This window comes from Canis lupus, chromosome 14 (assembly GCF_011100685.1).
Source record: "Canis lupus familiaris isolate Mischka breed German Shepherd chromosome 14, alternate assembly UU_Cfam_GSD_1.0, whole genome shotgun sequence".
Classification (NCBI taxonomy): Eukaryota; Metazoa; Chordata; class Mammalia; order Carnivora; family Canidae; genus Canis; species Canis lupus.
In genome coordinates, this window is record NC_049235.1 from 52,047,199 (window position 1) to 52,066,816 (window position 19,618).

The 19,618-nt window shown below is 36.8% G+C and overlaps 1 protein-coding gene across 2 annotated transcripts in view; it reads left to right on the plus strand.

Moving 5' to 3' along the window:
- Window positions 1-19,618, plus strand: part of ZNF277 (zinc finger protein 277) — a 108,889-nt gene that overhangs the window by 71,122 nt on the left and 18,149 nt on the right. For both annotated transcript variants that reach the window (XM_038557378.1, XM_038557379.1), the window contains exons 5-7: window positions 12,827-12,918; window positions 16,099-16,209; window positions 18,225-18,357. In XM_038557378.1, coding sequence (XP_038413306.1) covers window positions 12,827-12,918; window positions 16,099-16,209; window positions 18,225-18,357 — 336 coding nt within the window. The remainder of the gene's footprint in view (window positions 1-12,826; window positions 12,919-16,098; window positions 16,210-18,224; window positions 18,358-19,618) is intronic.

A 19,618-nucleotide genomic window follows, 5' to 3' on the forward strand; every position in this document is an offset into this window, starting at 1 on the left:
GAATAAATATTTGTCTTGCATCAGATAGTGTTTTAAATGCTTTTAGTCTAGCAGTGGATGAAATAGGCCACAGTCCCTTGCAGGCCCTTGTAGAGAACACACTCTAATGAAAACACTACTTGTCTCACATTTACTTGAGTGTATTAAGTACATACTGGACTCTGCTTCATCAACCAGGAATGCTAGCCCCACCAATCCACCTATAAAACACCCCCCCCCAAGATATTGCTTAAATGCCACATTTTCCACAAAAGCTTCCCAGATGCCATCTATGAGAATTAATAACCTCTTCTGAGCTCTCTTAATGTACTATTTTATTTGGCTTTTCAATTATAGTTAGTTGCTTAAAAATCTGTCTTCCTTACTGTGATAGATGCCTGTTAAGGTTGGGAATGTCCTGTTTACTTTGTATCTTCTCTGAGCCTTGGTCATCAAGGTTTAACTTAAAGTTAATCCTCAGGTATTGGTGAGGTATTTCTATAAAACTGCATAGTCAGATCTCCCTGATTTTTAGGAGAGATACAAAATTGTGAGACAGACATCTTTAATCACTGGGTTATACTTTAGCATTAAGAAGCACTAGTTTTTCAATTGCCCTATAGAAGAAGATGATGCATGTGTAAGCTCTCAATAGCAAGATGTAACTTTTAATGAAATTGGGATAAGGGGAAACATCCATTTAACTGCATGGAAGTTTCTCTCTCTCTCTCTCTCTCTTTTTTTTTTTTTTTGTAATCATTCTTATGTCACCTTGAGCAGTCATTCATGACAACTACAAATATAACAATTTAAAAAAAATTTTTTTTAATTTAAAGATGTTTGATTTTGTACACCTCGACGGTTCAGTCTGTTAAGTGTCTGCCTTCAGCTTAGGTCAGGATCCCACAGTCCTGGCATCAAAACCCGCATCACATCAGGCTCCCTGCTCAGCAGAGAATTTGCTTCTCTCTGCCCCTTGGCCCCTCTCCCTCAAGCCTTCCCCCTGCTCATGCACACTCTTTCTTTCTCTGTTCTCAAGTAAACAAAATCTTTTCTAAAAATAAAACTAAAAATGTTTGATGTTAATGCTACTTTATATATCCCACCTCCTCCCACAATAGCACAACAAAATGAAATTCTGTATCTCCCAATAAGATTTTGTTTCCTCATGCCACTTTTCTTCATAGATCTTAGAAGTTTTTAGAAAAGGATTAAGTTATTTTCTATTGATGTCTTCAAAGTAAAAGGTCAGTTTGCATTTATACCTTTCTGGCATAATTCCTACCCTTGTAGCGCACACCCTCTAATTGCAACTAGAATAACTTTCCCAAACATAATGTGATATCTCCATAGATCTGTAGCATTATTAACAATCAACAGAGATCAAGTTAGCTAAAATGACCACTGAGCGATTTTAGCCTTCAGATTAATGTTTCCATTTAGGAAATAAATATAAACTCAGTCTGAAACTATACTAAACTGAATCCTAAACTTTACCACTTTGAACACCTTTAACAGAATTAAATTTTTTTTTAAAACACATTGGCTCTATGAGGCCAGTAAGGCAATATCATTATTTCTGTTTAGATGGAAAAAACAAAGTCAAAGTTGTTGGGAGAAATGTTCAAAGCCACAGTTATATAATGTATAAAATAGGATGGGAAGCAACACAGACTCCTACTATTTCCCAAACCCCATGTGCCATTCTTTTTCCAATTGTACCAGGATCTTTTATTCAATTAGATCTTAACTTCTATAAGCAAAAGTGACATTTTCTAAATTGACATTTGTTGCAATAAATAAAAACGAATGAGTGGGACTTAGATGCGTATGTAAATAAATAATAGTGTTTTGTTTCTGTTGCTAAGATTTTTTTTTTAAGAAAATCTAATTTCCTACTTTGTTATCCTAAGTCAGTGGTAAATAGTAAATTCTTATTTCTTTGGGCCTAAGCTTCTTACATTTTCTTTTAAAACTTGAAGATAGTGTGTTTTCAGAGTTTTTCCTATCTTTAAAGAAATATAGGGGTATATCTGACCTTGAATTTATCTAAGAAAATGCTTCCACAGGCAAGGTTATACTATACTGATCCATGCCATGCCATGCCATAGCTCTCTCTCCTTATAGTGGAAGAGGGGAACATTTTGCAGTCTCCTGTAGTCACCTTTCTATTTTTAAAATCCTCCTCTTCTTGCCTCAGCTAGATTCCCTCATATCTTCAGTACAATTTGAAATTAGGCTTTTCTAATTTTCATGTGTTTAACTCTTGCAATTTTTTTTCTTCTGTACTTCTTTTTTTTTTTTTTAATTGTAATGGTCTGTTCCATGTTAATGGTTACCTTTATGTAATCTTTTTCTCTACTAGTTAATTCTTTTAGATGTTCTGTCTCTCCTGTCAATTCCCTTCTCTTCAGGAGCCACCGCAGTACAACTCCAACTGGAAGAAAAATACTGTCTTTCTATCCTGTGTAGCAAGCAGATGGTTGTTGCTGTTATCATTGCTGTTTCAGAAAGGGTGGGAGGTGCTGATGTCTTTCAAGAAGGTGGAATATTAGTCACATCAAACCTCGTGGATTTGTGGGAGTATATCATAAACCAGTTAAGAAATTTCTCTCTGGCTTTTTTGTTTTACTGTCTTGCTTTAGTCATTGACATATCTTTTCTCATTTATTTATTAAGATCCTTGATATTATTGTCAAAGTTAACTTGTGATCAGCTCTCATAAAATGCAGGTTTTATTTTAAGAAACAGTATATGTCATTGATAATCAATGCTTTAATATAGTTATTCCTGCCTCTACATGAAGAGGTGTGTTTTTAAGTATAGTGAATGTATTAATACGGGTGCCTTACTAACGTGAATTCAAAATGCTCAAGTCATCAGATTTGACATATTTGTCTTTTCCTGGGGCTACCTAGCATTTTTTGACACTTAAAAAGGAATCCTTTAGGGAGAATACATACCTTTTTACTTGACCCCTGCTCAAGAGGGTTTCTAAAATATTTAAGTAAGTTGCAGGCAAATTCTGTTCTGAACATGGTTGAAACTCTACATCAATATCTTTAGACAAAATTAATTCATTTCCATTTTACTTTGTTAATCAAACTTGTTTTCCATTCCTGAAGTTGGTGGAAGTTTACTGAGCTTTTTGTACTTTAATTTCCTCATATTGAGTTTTTACCTTAAAGGATGTGATAGAAAAATAAGCCTTCACCATAACTCTGAGATCAAAATGAAAATACCATGCTTACTATAAGAAGATATGAGAAATGGCAGAAAGAACAGAGAGGATGGTGTTATTTTTTTTTTATCCTTCCTGATTCTGAAACAATTTAAACACCATTTCAATAGTTTATATAATGTTCACTCATTCAGTTCATATAACCCTAGTATATCAAATTTTCCAATACTTTCAAATTTATTTAGAATAAAAATCCAGACCCCTAACCAAGATCCCAAAGGTTCTGTTACCTGTTTCTCTCCCCCTCTCTGGTCACCATATCCAGCCACATAGCCACATCTCTATCTCCATTCCTTAGACACACCAGATTCTTTCCACCATTACTTGTTGTTTACATTTGCACTTGCTATTGACTCTACTTGGAACACTATTCTCCAAAATCTCTTGGCTTTTCTGAAGAATGAGGGAAGAGTTTTTGGAGAAGCTGATATCCAGGGTAAGCCTCTAGAATGGAGCTACAGACAAATGAATGCTTTGGAAATTCTTTTGGAAGATAAAGACATTCAGAGTCTTTCAACTGACTGAAGTGACTTAGGAAGAATTGGTTTCTGTAAAGGATTCACGTTAGCTATGAGCTGCAAGATAGACACTCAAAACTAAATATTGACTGATTAATTTACCAAGAACCTTTTTTTCTCACGGAGTAGGAAGGATTTAAACCTATTCTTAATTCCAGATTATGACCAAAGAGAAGGCATAGATCACAGTGCCCAGTATAATACCAAACCTTCAGTTAACCTTTGGGAAATTTTTGCTGAGTAAATGGCATTTGTTTTAGCCAACTGGAGTGTCCCAAGTCACCTGTTTTCACCAAAAAACAATATAAAACCTCTATGTTAATTTTAATTAATTTAACTTCTTTGAGGGAAGTAGGGATGTGGAGAACAGGAAGTAGATAGCAAACAGATTTCCATGGTTTCTTTTTTATCACCAGAGATAACTGAGGCACCATTCTCCATGCCTTGATGTCAGTTTCTCAAAGGAATGCCAGCCCAGAATCTCCAGTGCTGTACTTAGAAGCTGCAAATGTTCACACTCTTAAAGAGAAAAGGCTGATCAGTGTTCCATATGCATTAGGGGGCTTTGCCATTTGGTATGCAGTCTGGGTTCTGGTATTGTAACTAAGTCACTTCAAAAGAAAGCTAGTACTTTGTGACTCATTTATAACAACAATACAGACCTTTTTCTGGTCTGACAAATGTAATTTTTAATATTTGTTACTTTTCTTTTAAACCTCCATTTTGTTGATGATCTCCTGTTTCATTTTTTGCCCTGAACTTATATTGATGGCTGAAAACTTACAAAGATCTAAATTCTCAACCATTCCAGGTTTGATTTTTCTGCAAAGTTTTAACTCCTCTAAAATTCCTAAATACTCATGTTAAAAATCATCCCTTTTTTTGAGGGGATGACCTTTTGTAACCCATCATATAAGTGAAATGTGCTGATCTGGGGACATACAGGGGAATAGAATGACCAAGGGACGGTGCTGCAGGTCTCTTTGTCTACCTTCTCTCACTGCTATCATCCCATCAAGTTGTGGCAAACCTTCATTTCCATAAATTTTAATTTTTTTTAATATTTAAATCTCTTAACTCCAAAATACATCCCTATAACTTGCTTGAATCTAAGAAGAATGCATTGTAGAACTTGCTGGACAAACTACAGGTTAGGGTCTCCTGGGCCTGCCTTCATATCCAGCTCTCCTACTACTGAACGCTGTTGTACAGTCAGAAAGAACTCAGGAATGATACTTATTTCTCAGCGTTCCTGCCCTCTCCCCTGGCAGCAATAAACCTCTGCTTTCTGGTAAGGCAAGGCTTGGGGCCTTCCCCCAGCAGCTTCTGGCTTTTGCTCTAAATGCTAAAGAATGGTCCCGGGAAGCATCATGCCTGCTCACTGTTGATAGGCTGTCGTTCATATTTCTTTCCCCTACACCCAATCTTCCTCCTGAGAACTTGGAGGAAACCCATGGAGAAGAGCTGAACCGTTTTGTGACCAGGGTTCCCAGGGACTTAACCTTTAAAAACTCTGTGAAACTTCAGTTATTTTCTTCTACTTGCCTTTTCCTCACATGTTCTGTCAAAAGGGGAAATGATTTGTGTGTCCCTGTCTCTCCTGAGGGAGGTTCATTGCTTTTTGGAATTCAGTTTGTCTGGTTGCCTTGTGACTTCAGATTTCTTCTTTTCCTTTAAAAATAATAACAGCTCTGTTGAGATATAATTCACGTAAATACAATTCACCTTTTTAAAGTGTACAATTCAGGGGTGCCTGGCTGGCTCAGTTAGTACAGCATGTGGTTGGTAGGGGTCATGAATTTGAGCTCCATATTGGGTATAGAGATTCTTTAAAAAAAAAATTAAATGGGGCACCTGGGTACCTCAGTCAGTTTATGTGTCAGACTGTTTATTTTGTCTTAAGTCATGATCTCAGCATCGAAGGATCGAGCCCTGCCTTGGGCTCAGTGCTCAGCAGGGAGTCTACTTGAGATTCTCTCCTCTAACTCCCTCTACCCCTCACCCCCTTTCTCCCATGCTCATGCATATCCTCTCTCTCTCTATCTCTGTCTAAAATAGTAAGTAAATCTAAAAAAAATTTTAGATAATAAATTAATTAAAAATAAATACAGTGTACAATTCCATGGTTGCAAGTATATAGATTTTTAGATTCAAAGTAAGGAATGAGGGATCCCTGGGTGGCGCAGTGGTTTGGCGCCTGCCTTTGGCCCAGGGCGCAATCCTGGAGACGCGGGATCGAATCCCGCGTCGGGCTCCCTGCATGGAGCCTGCTTCTCCCTCTGCCTGTGTCTCTGCCTCTCTCTCTCTCTCTCTCTGTGTGTGTGACTATCATGAATAAATAAATAAAAAATCTTTAAAAAAAAAAACACACAAAGTAAGGAATGATTTTCTTTTTCTTTTCTTTTTTGATTTTCCAGCTTTTTTTCATTGTAAAGATACTCTCTGTGACTTTCTTTTTTAAGATTTTATTTTTAAGTAATTTCCACACCCAACGTGGAACTCAGACTCACAACCCCAAGATCAAGAATTGCATGCTCTACCTACTAAGCCAATCAGGCACACCTCTGGCTTTCTTTATCCTAAGCAGGGTAGCAGAGCAGGACTCCTCCTCCTCCCTCTGTTTTATTTTAATTAATATCTTAGTGATTAAGTGCCACTTTTGGTTAAAGTAGACGCTTTTCCATTCACAGAGTTCAAAAAGACACGTGTATTTGTCTATTGAATGACAGACATAGCTCCAGGAGACAATTGACTCAACTAACTAGTTATCATAAATTCGAAAACCTATTCTTATTTGGTACCCAATCTTGATCTTTTAACCAAGTTGTTAGTGATAAATGTATCGATAAATTGTAGTATTTAGTTACCTTAGTATATATTTTGCCTTTGTCTTTGGAGGAGATGATAGCAAATTATGTCCCTCATTGCCAGGTGTTATTTGGATAATATTCTGACAATCCTCCACCCACTTATCCAATCAGGGCTAGACAATTGGTGACACCTTACTTAAAATTTAATCCATGCTAAAAATTATGACCATGGTAAACAAAATACAACTTTAGAGACCAGTAGTAGTGTCAGAAGGATGGAGTGAGGATTAAAAATTATTTTTTAGGGGATTTTTTTTGTCTAGTTTGTGGCTATTCTCTTGAGTCATTTTAAGAAATAATTAAATGACTTGCCTTGCAAGATCCAGTCCATGTTTAGGATTATGCAATTTCTATGAGAATATCAGCCCACGTATTTCCTCATTACCTCCTAAGACCTGTGGCTCTACATCCAAGTGAGAGCCAGAAAAGCAACATTCCAGGTGTTTTACTGGAAAGACAAAGTCCAAATTATAACAGCCAATATTTATAAAAACCACATTCAGGAAAACTTTTTGAGTTCTATAGTTTTTCTAGATAGTCTTAAACTTTCAGCCTCCAATCAGGAAGAGGCAGGCATCTGTACTGTATCCCAGCAACCCTCACCCAACCCATCTGCACTTCACTGAGTTTGGAATGTACTTTGGCATGAGAGTGAACTTGTTTTGAGGATCGTTATGAGAACAGTCCATGTTGTTTAGTCTATTCCAATTATATTGTCCATTATATCACATTATATACCTATTGTCAATGACTTCTAGCTCCCCAGAGCTAAGCTAGACTTCAAAAGCACAGTCCTCCACACAAGACTGTCCTTACTTTAATACCAGCCAGAAGTGAGGAGACCTTCAGGCCACCTTCATTTGTGACCAGCTGGCTACAAATTCGGGGGTTCCCACTACCCCACAGCCTCAGAACTCAGGAAACCACTGTACTTAGGATTATAGTTTTGTTATAAAAATAGATACATATCAGAATTAACAGGAGAGATACATAGGGAGAGGCCTAGCAAAGTCCTAAACACAGTTTCCATAGACTCTAGGGATCTGTTGCCCTCCTAGCACATCAATATGTGACAATACAGAGTACTGCCAACTAGGAAAGCTGACCTGAGCTTTGGTGTCCAGCTTAATGATTGATTGCATCATTGACCATATAGCTGAATTCAGCTACCAGTTCTTCCGCTCTTTCTGAGGTGAGACTGATGTGGCTCAAAGCCCTAACTCACTGACCACGTGGTTGGACTTTCTGGCATGGCAGCCTCCATCCTGAGTTATCTCATTAGCATTAGCTATCAGGGGCTGTCAAAGGGCTCACCCTGAATAACAAGGACACTAGCCACTCGAGAAATGCCAGGGGTTTAGAGGTTACCTCCCAGGAATAAGGACAAAGCCATCACAAACCCCTGTCTGATCTGTTTCCCTTATCTAGGAAAGCTGATAGCCAAATTTGGGGTCCATCTTTATGTTTGAATTTGTGTGTGTGTACTTATTCATTCATAGTTCTTATTTTTATTTTTTAATTTTCAATTTATGTGTCCATCCTACCTAATACTTTCTTTCTTTTACTCTCATCTTTATGCTGCATTGTTTTATAGCTGCCTGAAATACTTACTGGGCCAAGGAGGAGGTGTAAATGAAATAATACCAAAAACCTCAGAGAAAGTAGGGAGCAGGAGGATAGGAGGTCATGCTGTCTGCCTTTGGAGGCTTTGGGCCACCACTCTGACTTTAGTAGGGACATACTTTGTGTTCTCTATTGAAGGAGCTCAGCTGGGCTTCTAAACCAAGAATGCCTAACAGGTTCTGCGGTGCTGCTGCATGTGATGTCAGATTGGGAAGGAACCTTAGGAGTGTGTTTTTTGTGCTCATAGTCACTCATACAACCATTCAATCCAGAAACTGTTGTGCATCTGTTATGTTAGTATCTATAGAATGCTTTTAGTATCTATAATTAATAACATCAGCTTTAAGTTTTACTTCCTGATGGTAACGCAAGCTGTCTCCATTGGATATATCATTCTAAGCATCCGTTTCTGCTTTCCTGTATACCACTACTTAACTAAATTGAGATTTTTCTAAATTGCTTTTTCCTAAATTGCTGATTTTTATAACTTTCAGCCTAACTCACATTTCCATTTTCTACCTATATATGTCAATCCCCTATGACTATTGAGTGCCATCTGCTCTATCTGCTGTTTCATTAATGTTTCCTCTGCCTTCGGCTTATGAATAAAGATGAAAGACTCTGCACTGACCCTTTTGCTGCCATTCTTGACATTTTAAACCAATTAGACAAAAAAATACAGCTTGTTATTATGACTCCTTGCCTAATACATAAGCTGATCTTGTATTCTTATAACTGTGGTTTTTATCCATGCCTATTTTGTAATGAAAATTCTATCGGATTTCATCAGATAAGTTTGAGAATTTCAAACATATAACATCTGTGACTTTCTCTTCATCCCTCTATTCTATAAATCCGTGAATAAAAGCTAGTATGCCTACCCAGCATGGGATTTTTTTTTTTTTTTTAGAAAAATAAAACCACAAAGCTGGTGGGCTTTGATTTATACATCTTTGTGTTGCTTTCTATGATTGTCTGTTAATATCATATTTTTTTGTTTGAGAGTAAGTTAAAAAATGTATGCTTGAACTAATCAGATATCATGCTTAACAAAAGAAAAAGGAAAGAAAAGAAAAATGATTTTTCTTGATTGACTTCTGCTTTCTATTTATTTCATTTATATAAGACTTATCTTATTTTAAAATTATCAAGCCTAGGAAGAGCAGAGAATCTGAATAAAACTAGTCCTTGTGTTCATTTTTCCCGGAAGAGCAGAGAATCTGAATAAAACTAGTCCTTGTGTTCATTTTTCCCGGTTATGAAATTCTTCCCAGATTTGTTAATATTAAAATGAGAAAAGTTTTATGCAAATGAAATAAACAGAGGAAGAAAGAAAGCAGAGGTGGAGCAACAAATGGCTTAAGTTGCTCCCCTTGGAGGAAGATCTGGAACGAAGTTTAGAAAGAGTTTGTATTGTAGACAAAAGGCAGCTCTTAATGGAATGAACTTGGGTAGAAATTAGAGTTGTTTGGGGCCTGCAAGATCAGGAATGATGGGAGGCACTCCAGAGTTTTTGTCTCTCTTATTGTGGTTGTCGATTGTGCGGGTAAACTAGCTGAGAGTGCACAGTACTCTGCCATCACCATATGAGAGAGAACCCAGAACAAAACAGCCTGGTTTTAGTTAACTTGCCATTAAAGTGATTTTGCTTGTTGTCCTGTCTATCCCATGCTGCCTCAAGTATACCAAAGTGTAAATTAGGCTCTCCTAAGAAGAATTTATATCATTTCTAATGTTTACATTGCACATTTTGCAATATAGGGTCAGTTGATTAAATTTGGCCAAAGAAAACCTTAGATGGCTTAGTATCACTCTGGTTTAGATTCACAATTGTGTTTGCGCTGAGCCGAAACCAAGGAGATTATTAAGGTGAGTAAGATTTTTCTTTAGCCAAATGGATTAGATCATCACAAACTTGAGAAATGTGAGCCAGAATGGTGACTCTTAATAAGCACTGAGTCTTGTGGACCGAAAACAGGAGCAGGCCGAGAAAGTACATGCTCCGTTTTACTGTACCAATAGAGATAGGATTCTTTATCAAGAGCTTTGTTGGCTGGGTTTTTGTTTTTGCTAACAAAGTTGTTGATGTAGAGCTCTGAAATGTGTTGTTTTGTTTATTTTGTCAAACTGTGCATGTTTATAAAAGTTCAGTTTCCTTTAACAACACCCCTTTTCTTTGACTTCTGTCCTTTTCAGTTTTGACATAAGGTTCACTTAAATTCAAAAAGCAATAATTAAGATGGTCTGATAAATCCACCGTAGCCCTTTTAATTTCTCTAGCTTTTATCTATCCACTTGCTACCAGCATAAAGCTTTGGCCTTCATAAATTTAAAAGTTCTTCTATTTCTTTTATATTTGCTGTATGCCTAAAGTGTTGAGCAAGGTCTTTTCATTCTCCATGTCAGAACTCCCAACGTATTCCAGTGCTATAACCTCTGGAATCTCTACTAAGCTTTACAGCCCTTGGAAATTCCTCCAGCAGGACTCATAGAGTCCTTCTTTATACATGTACAGCTCAGTATTTAGACAAAGATCCAAAGAATCCCAGTACAGGTTTCTTGAGCTCCCTCTCTTCAGCTCTCTTCTCTCTAGTACCTTGTCTCACAAAGTGTACTCACTATAGTGTCCTGAACTCCAGGCTGTTTTCCCCCTCTATCCAATGAGGTATCTACACCTCATTTCGGTTTCACTTCCCTATGTTGCAATTTGAAAAATACCACCCAGCAGAAAACTAGCAGTGTATTATTTTCTTCTTTCATGGATCACAACCCTGAACTGTCTATTATACAATGTCTGAAAACATAAAAATATACGAAGCAAGTTATTTTATGATAGTTTTCAGGGGAAGGGGAAGTGTGATATCCATTATTCCATCATGGTTGAAACCAGTTCATTGAATTGATTTTTATCATGGCAACCTTAATTTTGGTTCTTCAAGTGGATTAGTATTTCTAGATGTTTAGTGATACATTTCCAGAAATGCCACATAGAATTTATTACACTTCTAGGTAATTATTTCATTTTATGCTATTCTATAAATATTCACAGAAAACAGCAATAAACTTTATAAAATTCCTTTTTTGAGCTCCATGTATACGAGAAGCTAGAGAATAGAATGCCTATTATAAGAACAGCATAAAGACTTTCTTTTAACTTCAAAGAATTTTCAAATCCCTTCAGAAGACAAGGCAGACAAACAGTTAACAAATATGATGGTAATAAACCGTGGAAATTGGCATTGGCTGGATAACAATGATATCCAACATGTAATGACCCATGCACAATTTGAACTCTTTACATAAATTACCTGAGTTAATCCTATAAACATTTCTGTGAGATAATATTTCCATTCTCATCTAAAAAGTGAAAAAACTGATGGGGTGCCTAGGTGGCTCCATCGATTAAGTGTCTGTCTGCACAAGTCATGATCCCAGAGTCACAGGACTGAGCCTCCAGCTGGGCTCTCTGCTTAACTGAGAGCTTGCTCCCCCTCCCCTCCACCCCATGTGTGCGCTCTCTCTCTGTCTCAAATAAATAAAAAATTTTTAATAAAAAAACTGATGATTAAAAATGATAAAATATTGAGTAGCACTGAGGGCCAGAGTTCAAATCCAGGTCTAGTGTTTCAGAGCCAGAGCTTGTAACTCTTTTTTGTTGTTGTTTTTTAAGATTTTATGTATTTATTCATGAGAGAGGCAGGGACACAGGCAGAGGGAGAAGCAAACTCCCCACAAGGACCCGGATGTGGGACTCAATCCCAGGACCCTGGCATCACGCCTTGAGCCGAAGGCAGACACTCAACCACTGAGCCACTCAGGCGCCCCTCGTAACTCTTTTACAGTAGTCTGGAAATGGCTGCATGATAAAAATGCAAATCTTAAGTTACAGGTTAAGATTTGCAACAGGCAGAAAGCAAAGAGAAATAAAATGACGTCAAAAAAAAGATTATATGCAGAACCACCCTGATTGGAGCAGGTGTTACCAAAGCGTATTTAAAATTATTTACGTTGAAGAATGATAATTGTGTAGGAAAGCAGTGTTCGGAAAAGTGTGTCTGGGAGCACAAAGAAGGATGGATGTGATGAAAAAGAGATTGAGATCAAGGAGACCCTCTAAGAGACTTATTTATAGTAATCCAGTGACTGATTAAAAACTGGACTCGGGGTGATGGCATGGGTAATGGAGAGAAGTCAAAAGATGGTTCAAGTGAAAATTTTATAAGGACTTGATTATGAACTAAACTGGCAAAAAGGGGCAAATCAAAAAGCCCAGCACATTTTTGTTTGAGGAAGAGGCTGAGGATGGGAGTTAGCTGACAAAATCAGGAGGAAAACCAGGATAGGGAAGGGTGCTGAGACCCAGCTGACTGAGTTTTCTGCATAGCTCTCCAAATGGATTGTCTGTCAGCATTTTACAGTGTAGACTTGGAGTTTTGATTCAAGGACAGATATGGAGAAATTTGAAATGTTGTCAGTATTCATATATTCCCCCTTGTGCTTCTTCCCCAGATTCCTCCCATCCAGACTATAACATTTTCCATTAGCTAACTGTACATTTATTAAGATAATATCAAATATCTGTTTCTACTTTACAGAAAGAAATTCTGGAACAACAGCAGCAAGAAAGAAATGATAACAGTTTTCATGGTATTTGTATGTTTTGCAATGAAGAATTTTTCGGGAACAGGTTTGCCTTTATTCCTGTCTTCAAATATTACTTTCACCTGAAAACTCATCAAAATGTTCATAATGGTTATTTAAATTAAGTTCTGTGGATTAGCTCAAGATCCTTTCGTGTATCAGCAGTAATTTTTTTTAATATGCCTCACATCAAAGATGGACTACAGTTCCTCTAAACAGAATGAGGAAAAAATTTCTTATTTTCTTCTTTCATTGTTTTACCAGCTTTTATTTAATTTCTAGTTAGTTTACAGTGTAATACTAGTTTCAGGTGTAGAATTTAGTGATTTATCACTCACATGCAACTCTCCAGTACCCAGTGCTCATCATTATAAGTGCCCTTCTTAATCCTTGTCACCTATTTAAACCATGTCCCCCACTGCCACTCCTCTCCAGTAACCATCAGTGTGTTCTATGTATATAAGAGTCTGTTTCTTGGTTTGCCTTTTTCTTTAAATGCCAACAATAAATTTGTGTTTAATGTCATAAGACTTTTGCAGTTGACTGGTAGGCAAGACCATGTACAACAAACTACCACAGACACACCCTTCTATATTGTTAACTCTAAACCTTTAGAAGTTTTTGATGTTTCACTTTTGAATATTAAAAATGATAAAGCTCTAAAAAGAAAAAAACCAAAAACAAAAACTGAGGTATTGATAATTCTTTACCATTCCCAACTGGGTCCTAAACCAGCTGGCAAATTATGATTCAGTTCTAACACTAATTGCCCAGAGTTAGCATTAGGCTCTGCAGATTAAAGGGTATCATCCCCAGCAAAACTGCCTCCATTTTAGATACCAGCCACAAGTTCACTTGACCAACTGGCTAAAAATTCAGATTCTCACCAGTAACTTGCATAGTTCAATAATTTACGGAATGACTCACAAAAGTCAAGAAAGTAGTATGACTGAAGTTTTGTTATAAAGGAACAGCCAAGTGAAGAAATTGGGAACAGCTAAATGAAGAGATACACAGGGCAAGTTCTGGGAGGGTCCTGAACTCAGAGCTTCTAAGCCCTTTCCCCCGAGGAATCAGGACACGTCACCCACCCAGCACATCAAGGTATTCACCAACGAAGAATCATCACTGAGCTTTGATGTCCAGAATTTTTTTTTTTTTTTTTTTTTTTTTTTTTTTTTTTTTTTTTTTTTTTTTTTTTTTGATGTCCAGAATTTTTAATAAGGCTTTATGACATAAGCATGATTGATTCAGTCATTGAACTTAATTTCCAGACCCCTCCTCTCTCTGGAGGTCAGGCTGGTCAAAATCTCTACCTTCTAATCATGTAGTTAGTCTTTCTGTTGACCAGCCCCCGTTGTAAAGCTAACTAAGGGCCTTCAGTGAGTTGCCTTGTCAGCATAACAAAGTTAATCCTATCGCAGAGAAATTCCAAGGATTTTAGAAGCTCTGTGCCAGGAACCAAGGACAAAGACCAGACAGATTTCTCATTACACAGCATTTAATATTACAAATGTACATCACTTAAATACAAGTCATAAAGTTGTAACCCCTAGGAACTGGCAACATAAAGTGGACAATCAGAAAAGTGTCATTTTTCTGCCCACTTGAAAAAAGGCAGTCTACTGTATTAAAAAACCTACCATAGTAACTGATACTGTTATCTGAAAAACAATAAGAAGAGGGTAGCTACAGATACAGTATTAATTTGAATTTAGAAAAATGGTTTGGTGGCAACACAATGTTTAAAACACTGATTCTTCTGTAGGGCAATTGGCATAGAGAAAAATCTGTACCAAACGCACTGTGAAATACTTGGTTTATTCAGAGTTATCAGCAATAAATAAGTGGCTAGCCCAAAGAGCATATTAACTATGTGATTAATAAATGTGACTCCTACATAGTCAAAAAACATCAACATTTTCATAGAGATGGTTGCTTCATTTTATTTTCTAAAAGAAAAAAATAATAACCCTAAAAAACAGTGATTTGAGGGCCAGCTGAGTGTCTAAGTAAGCTAGATAAACTGTATAATGTGTCACTGTGTCAGTGGTTTCTGTACCAGTAAGTTCCCCAAAACTGTCATCTTTATTTTATGAACTAAAATAATAAAGAGAGTGCCTGGCTCGCTAAGCCAGAAGAACATGCCACTCTTGATCTTGGGCTCCTGAGTTGAAGGCCCATGTTGGGTGTAGAGAATGAAAGAATGGATGAATGAATGAATGAATGAATGAATGAATACACACACAAACATACTAACTAACTTAAGGAGCACCTGGGTGGCTCAGTCGGTTAAGCATCTGCCTTCAGCTCAGGTCATGATCTCAGGGTCCTGGGATCAAGCCCGCAGGCTCTCTACTCAGTGGGGCATCTTTCTCCCTCTGCTTCTGCCTCTCCCCCCTTCTCATGTGCACTCTCACTCATGCTCAAATAAATGGATAAAGTCTTAAATAAATAGATGTTAAAAAGTAATAAATAAAAATAAAGTTGTGATAAAGACCCAATCGAATAATATATTTTACACACAGACATTTTGCTAGGTAAAACTTAGATAATTTAAAATTTTCCTTTTGGAATAAACTAATCAACAGGCTGCCATAGGTGTATTCAGGTTATGGTACTTGGATGTACTTAGATGTGTTAATTGTGGGTTCCAGGTCTCAGATAGTGAGCTGATTAAATGTCTTTGATCCCAGGACATGCAGTGCAGGGCGTATTTCCCTTTGGCAGTTGTCCCTTCCTCCTCACCAGAATGAATTGGAAAAGTAGGCAAAGCACAGTTTATTTAACAGTTTAATTCATTTATAATGAATCATCTATACATGAATGAATTCATCTATAGAGTATATTCCTGTCCACTAGCAGATAATGGAATGCACTTAACCCACCTTAAAGAACTGTTGTGATTGTGTGTATACTTAAGTACTTGATAATGAACCAGTCTTTTATAGCCCAAATGTGTGTTTTAGTGTTTTACCTTTGCATGTACTTTTGATTAGTGTTATCATTATAAAAATGCTATTCCAAGAGCACCTGGGTTGCTTAGTCAGCTGGGTGTCTGCCTCAGCTCAGGTCATGATCCCAGGGTCCTGTTTCTCCCAATCCTGCTTCCCCTGCTTGTGCTCTCTTTCTGTCAAATAAATAAAATCTTTTTAAAAAATGCTATTCCTGACCTGATTTGTTAGATGGTTCATAAATAATATAAATTGCTCACATTTGTTCCTAGATCTGTTCTTTTAAACCACATGGCCAGAGAACATGCTTTCAACATTGGATTGCCAGACAACATTGTAAACTGCAATGAATTTCTATGCACATTACAGAAAAAGCTGGACAAGTAAGTATTTTTTTTCCATGAAACACAACCTGAAGCGATTTTAATTTTGGACTCTATTGGGAATTTTTTTTAATTGTCTGTTGTGAACTTTTTAAGATTAATCTAGCAGAAGTAATTAATAAAATTACTTCTCTCCATCTGTCCTGGAAATAGAACAGGGGCATCTGGATGGCTCAGTCAGCTAAGAATCCAACTTTTGATTTCAGCTCAGGTTACAATCTCAGGGTCAAGTCTGCTTGAAAGTTTCTCTCTCCCTCTGCCCCTCTCCCCTCCCCATGCATGCTCATGGGCATGTGCTTTCTCCCTCACTCTCTCTCTCTCTCTCAAATAAATAAATCTTTTTTAAAAAGAAATATAACATTACTAATTCCCTTGATTTTTCATGTGTGTCCTTCCTCAGTAGTAGCTCCCCATTTCTTAATTTTGTATTGGTAAATCATTTGCTTTTCAGTATAATTTTTAACATATTTAATAAATATATTGTCAAAATGTTGGCATTATTCAGCTTTATGTGAGATATTACATACTCTGTGCATTCTTTTACCTTTTAGTATTTATTCACATTTATATATCATAGCATTCCATTTTTCCTAAGGTCATATTGGGGTGACTGTGGGTATCTAGAGCTTAGCCTGTAAAAATAAAGAAGGAAATTCTCTAGGTCACAAAAATGGCTTTCAAAAATCTATCCACTTTTCTCTCTAGGAGAGGGACCAATATTTTTTCTCTCAAAACCTAGGAGTTCTTTTGTTTGTTTTGTTTATTTCTTTTTAAAGATTTTATTTAGAGAGAGAATGAATGAGTAAGGGAATGAGCAGAGAGGTAAGGAGAGTGAGAATATCAAGCAGACTCCTTGGTAAGCATGGAGCCTGACACGGGGCTTAATCCCACCACCCCAAGATCATGACCAGAGCCAAAATCAAGAGTCTGTCGCCTAACAAACTGAGCCACCCAGGTGCCTATATATATATATATATATATATATTTCTTTTCTTTTTTTTTTTAATGAAATCTCAGCTCACAATATTGGGAACAATAACATTACAAAAGAAATATTAAATGACATAGATCACTTATTAAAAGTTCTGAGTTCAAATTCTGGTATCAACACTACATTAAAACAAGTCCTTTCACGCTTATTAAATGATACTTCATTTATAAAGTAACAATTGTACTTTCTATCAAGATTAGCATAATCTTTTTTTAGCATAATCTTTTTTTAATGCCATAAATTACTTGCTGTAAAAGAATATAGTTATTTCTGTGACACAAGAAATGGTTAAAAGCATGTTTAGTAGTGATGACAAAAGAATTTGAAATTGAAACAACTGATTTCACTCATTTGAGAGTTTTCATGTAGAAGGAGCTTAGATATAATCTGTGTGACTCCAAAAAGTGGAACTCTAATGACTGATAGGGAGAAGTGATAGGCAGAATCTGCTCTCAGACTTAGGTTAGGAAAGACATTTTGTTAGTAATATGTTCGTTTTCGCTAGAAAATGAATGTCACCAGAGCAGACCAGTAACTTGACCAAGTCTCACAGCCAGTATGTACTGGAACTAGGCATTAAACCCTGCAAATTAGTCACAGGATATACCAAACCATGGACTAATTTGTTGCACTCAACGGAGGCAGCCACTGCTAGTTACCATAATTGAAGAACATACTTACATTTTCATTTTTAGAAGAGATAATTTGATTAGAAAACAAAATAACTTTTGGATATTAGCTATCTCTGTCACAGCATGAAGTAAGTACATAGCCAAGTTGGCCAATGTAGCCAACTACAAAATAAACCAAGCAAAATAAATAAATAAACAAACAAACAAACCAAGCTTGCATCCCACAAAACTGAATGAATGAAGTAAGACAGGTTCTGACAAGGATGTCGTATTCCACTTGAAGATTCTGTGTGACCTAAAATAAATAATCTTAAGACTTAAAAATTAAGGACTTCTGCAGCAGCTGTCCAAGAGACTTGTGTATTTTGTCAGAGTTTGTGTATTTGTTTTAGCTTGCAGTGCTTATACTGTGAGAAGACCTTCCGGGACAAAAATACACTTAAAGACCATATGAGGAAAAAACAGCATCGGAGAATTAATCCTAAGAACAGAGAATATGACCGATTTTATGTCATCAATTATTTGGTAAGGCTTCCTCTTCACAATTTAAAATTTGATTGAATTTCCATAGACAAAAATCCTTCTAAGGGCTGTCTAATATTTAAACAAGCAATTAGTATAAAGGTCAAAATGTAATCAAGGGACACTTCCGAGCAATGATTAGCTTCAGAATGGTTAGTTTACAGAACATAACTTGATTTGATTTGTCTTTGATTTGCCAGATGTTTACACAGTAAAAATGTCATTTCTCTAGAATTCATGGTGATCTGGCCCAAAAAAAATAATAACAAATTGAAAGCATTTGGATATCTATACACTCCTTCCCATTTGTTCTATTACCTTGAGTCCATAGATATCTATATTCCAGTAAAAAAAAACCATCTTTTGACCTCCAGATATGCTAGGTATTCTATGCTAGATAACTCTTCAAAACCAATCTCTTCATAGGGCACCTGGGTGGCTCATTTGGTTGGACATTTGACTCTTGATTGCTGCTGGGGTTATGATCACAGTGTTGTGAGATCAAGCCAGGCTCACGCCCTGGGTATGAAACCTGGGTAAGAGTCTTTCGCTCTCCTTCTGCCCCTCCCACTCCCCTTAAAAAAAAAAAAAAAAAATTCTCTTCATTCCTCCCTCTCTCCCCATTAAAAAAAAAAAAAAAAAAAACCTTATTATCCTCCTTGGCCAGCTTACCTTTGGTGGAAATTTTAGAGAAAACAAGTCATTTCACTAGGCAGAAGGACATTGATTTGTTTGGCTAATAGAATGTTATAATGGTGTTACCATGTCAAGGGTTTTAAATACATTGAAAGCCTTCCTTGCCCAGAAACTTCAATACCATTTGCTGACCTTTTTGGTTAAGAAGATTTCCAGTTGGAGGCAAGTATCACTAGGGGGACATCTAGAAATGTAAGAGGAGAAGGAGTATCTAGGTGTCAGTCCATTAAGCATCTGCCTTTGGTTCAGGTCGTGTGACCAAGGTGCTGGGATTGAGCCCCACTTCGGGCTCCATGCTTAGTGGGGAGCCTGCTTCTCCCTCTGCCTGCTCATGCTCTCTCTCTCAAATTTTTAAAACCTTTAAAAAGAAAAGTAATTTAAGAGAGGATTTTGTCTGACACAGTGACTGGAAGTGCTATGGGTCCTGTGCTACTGCTGAATTTGGGGTGTACATAACAAAGGTGAGAATCCACTCATGTAAAGAAAAGGATTAAGTCACTCTCCACTGGAATTAGTAGAAAAAGAGTTGCTTCTGACACTTTACTTAAGCAAATGGAAACTATTTTTT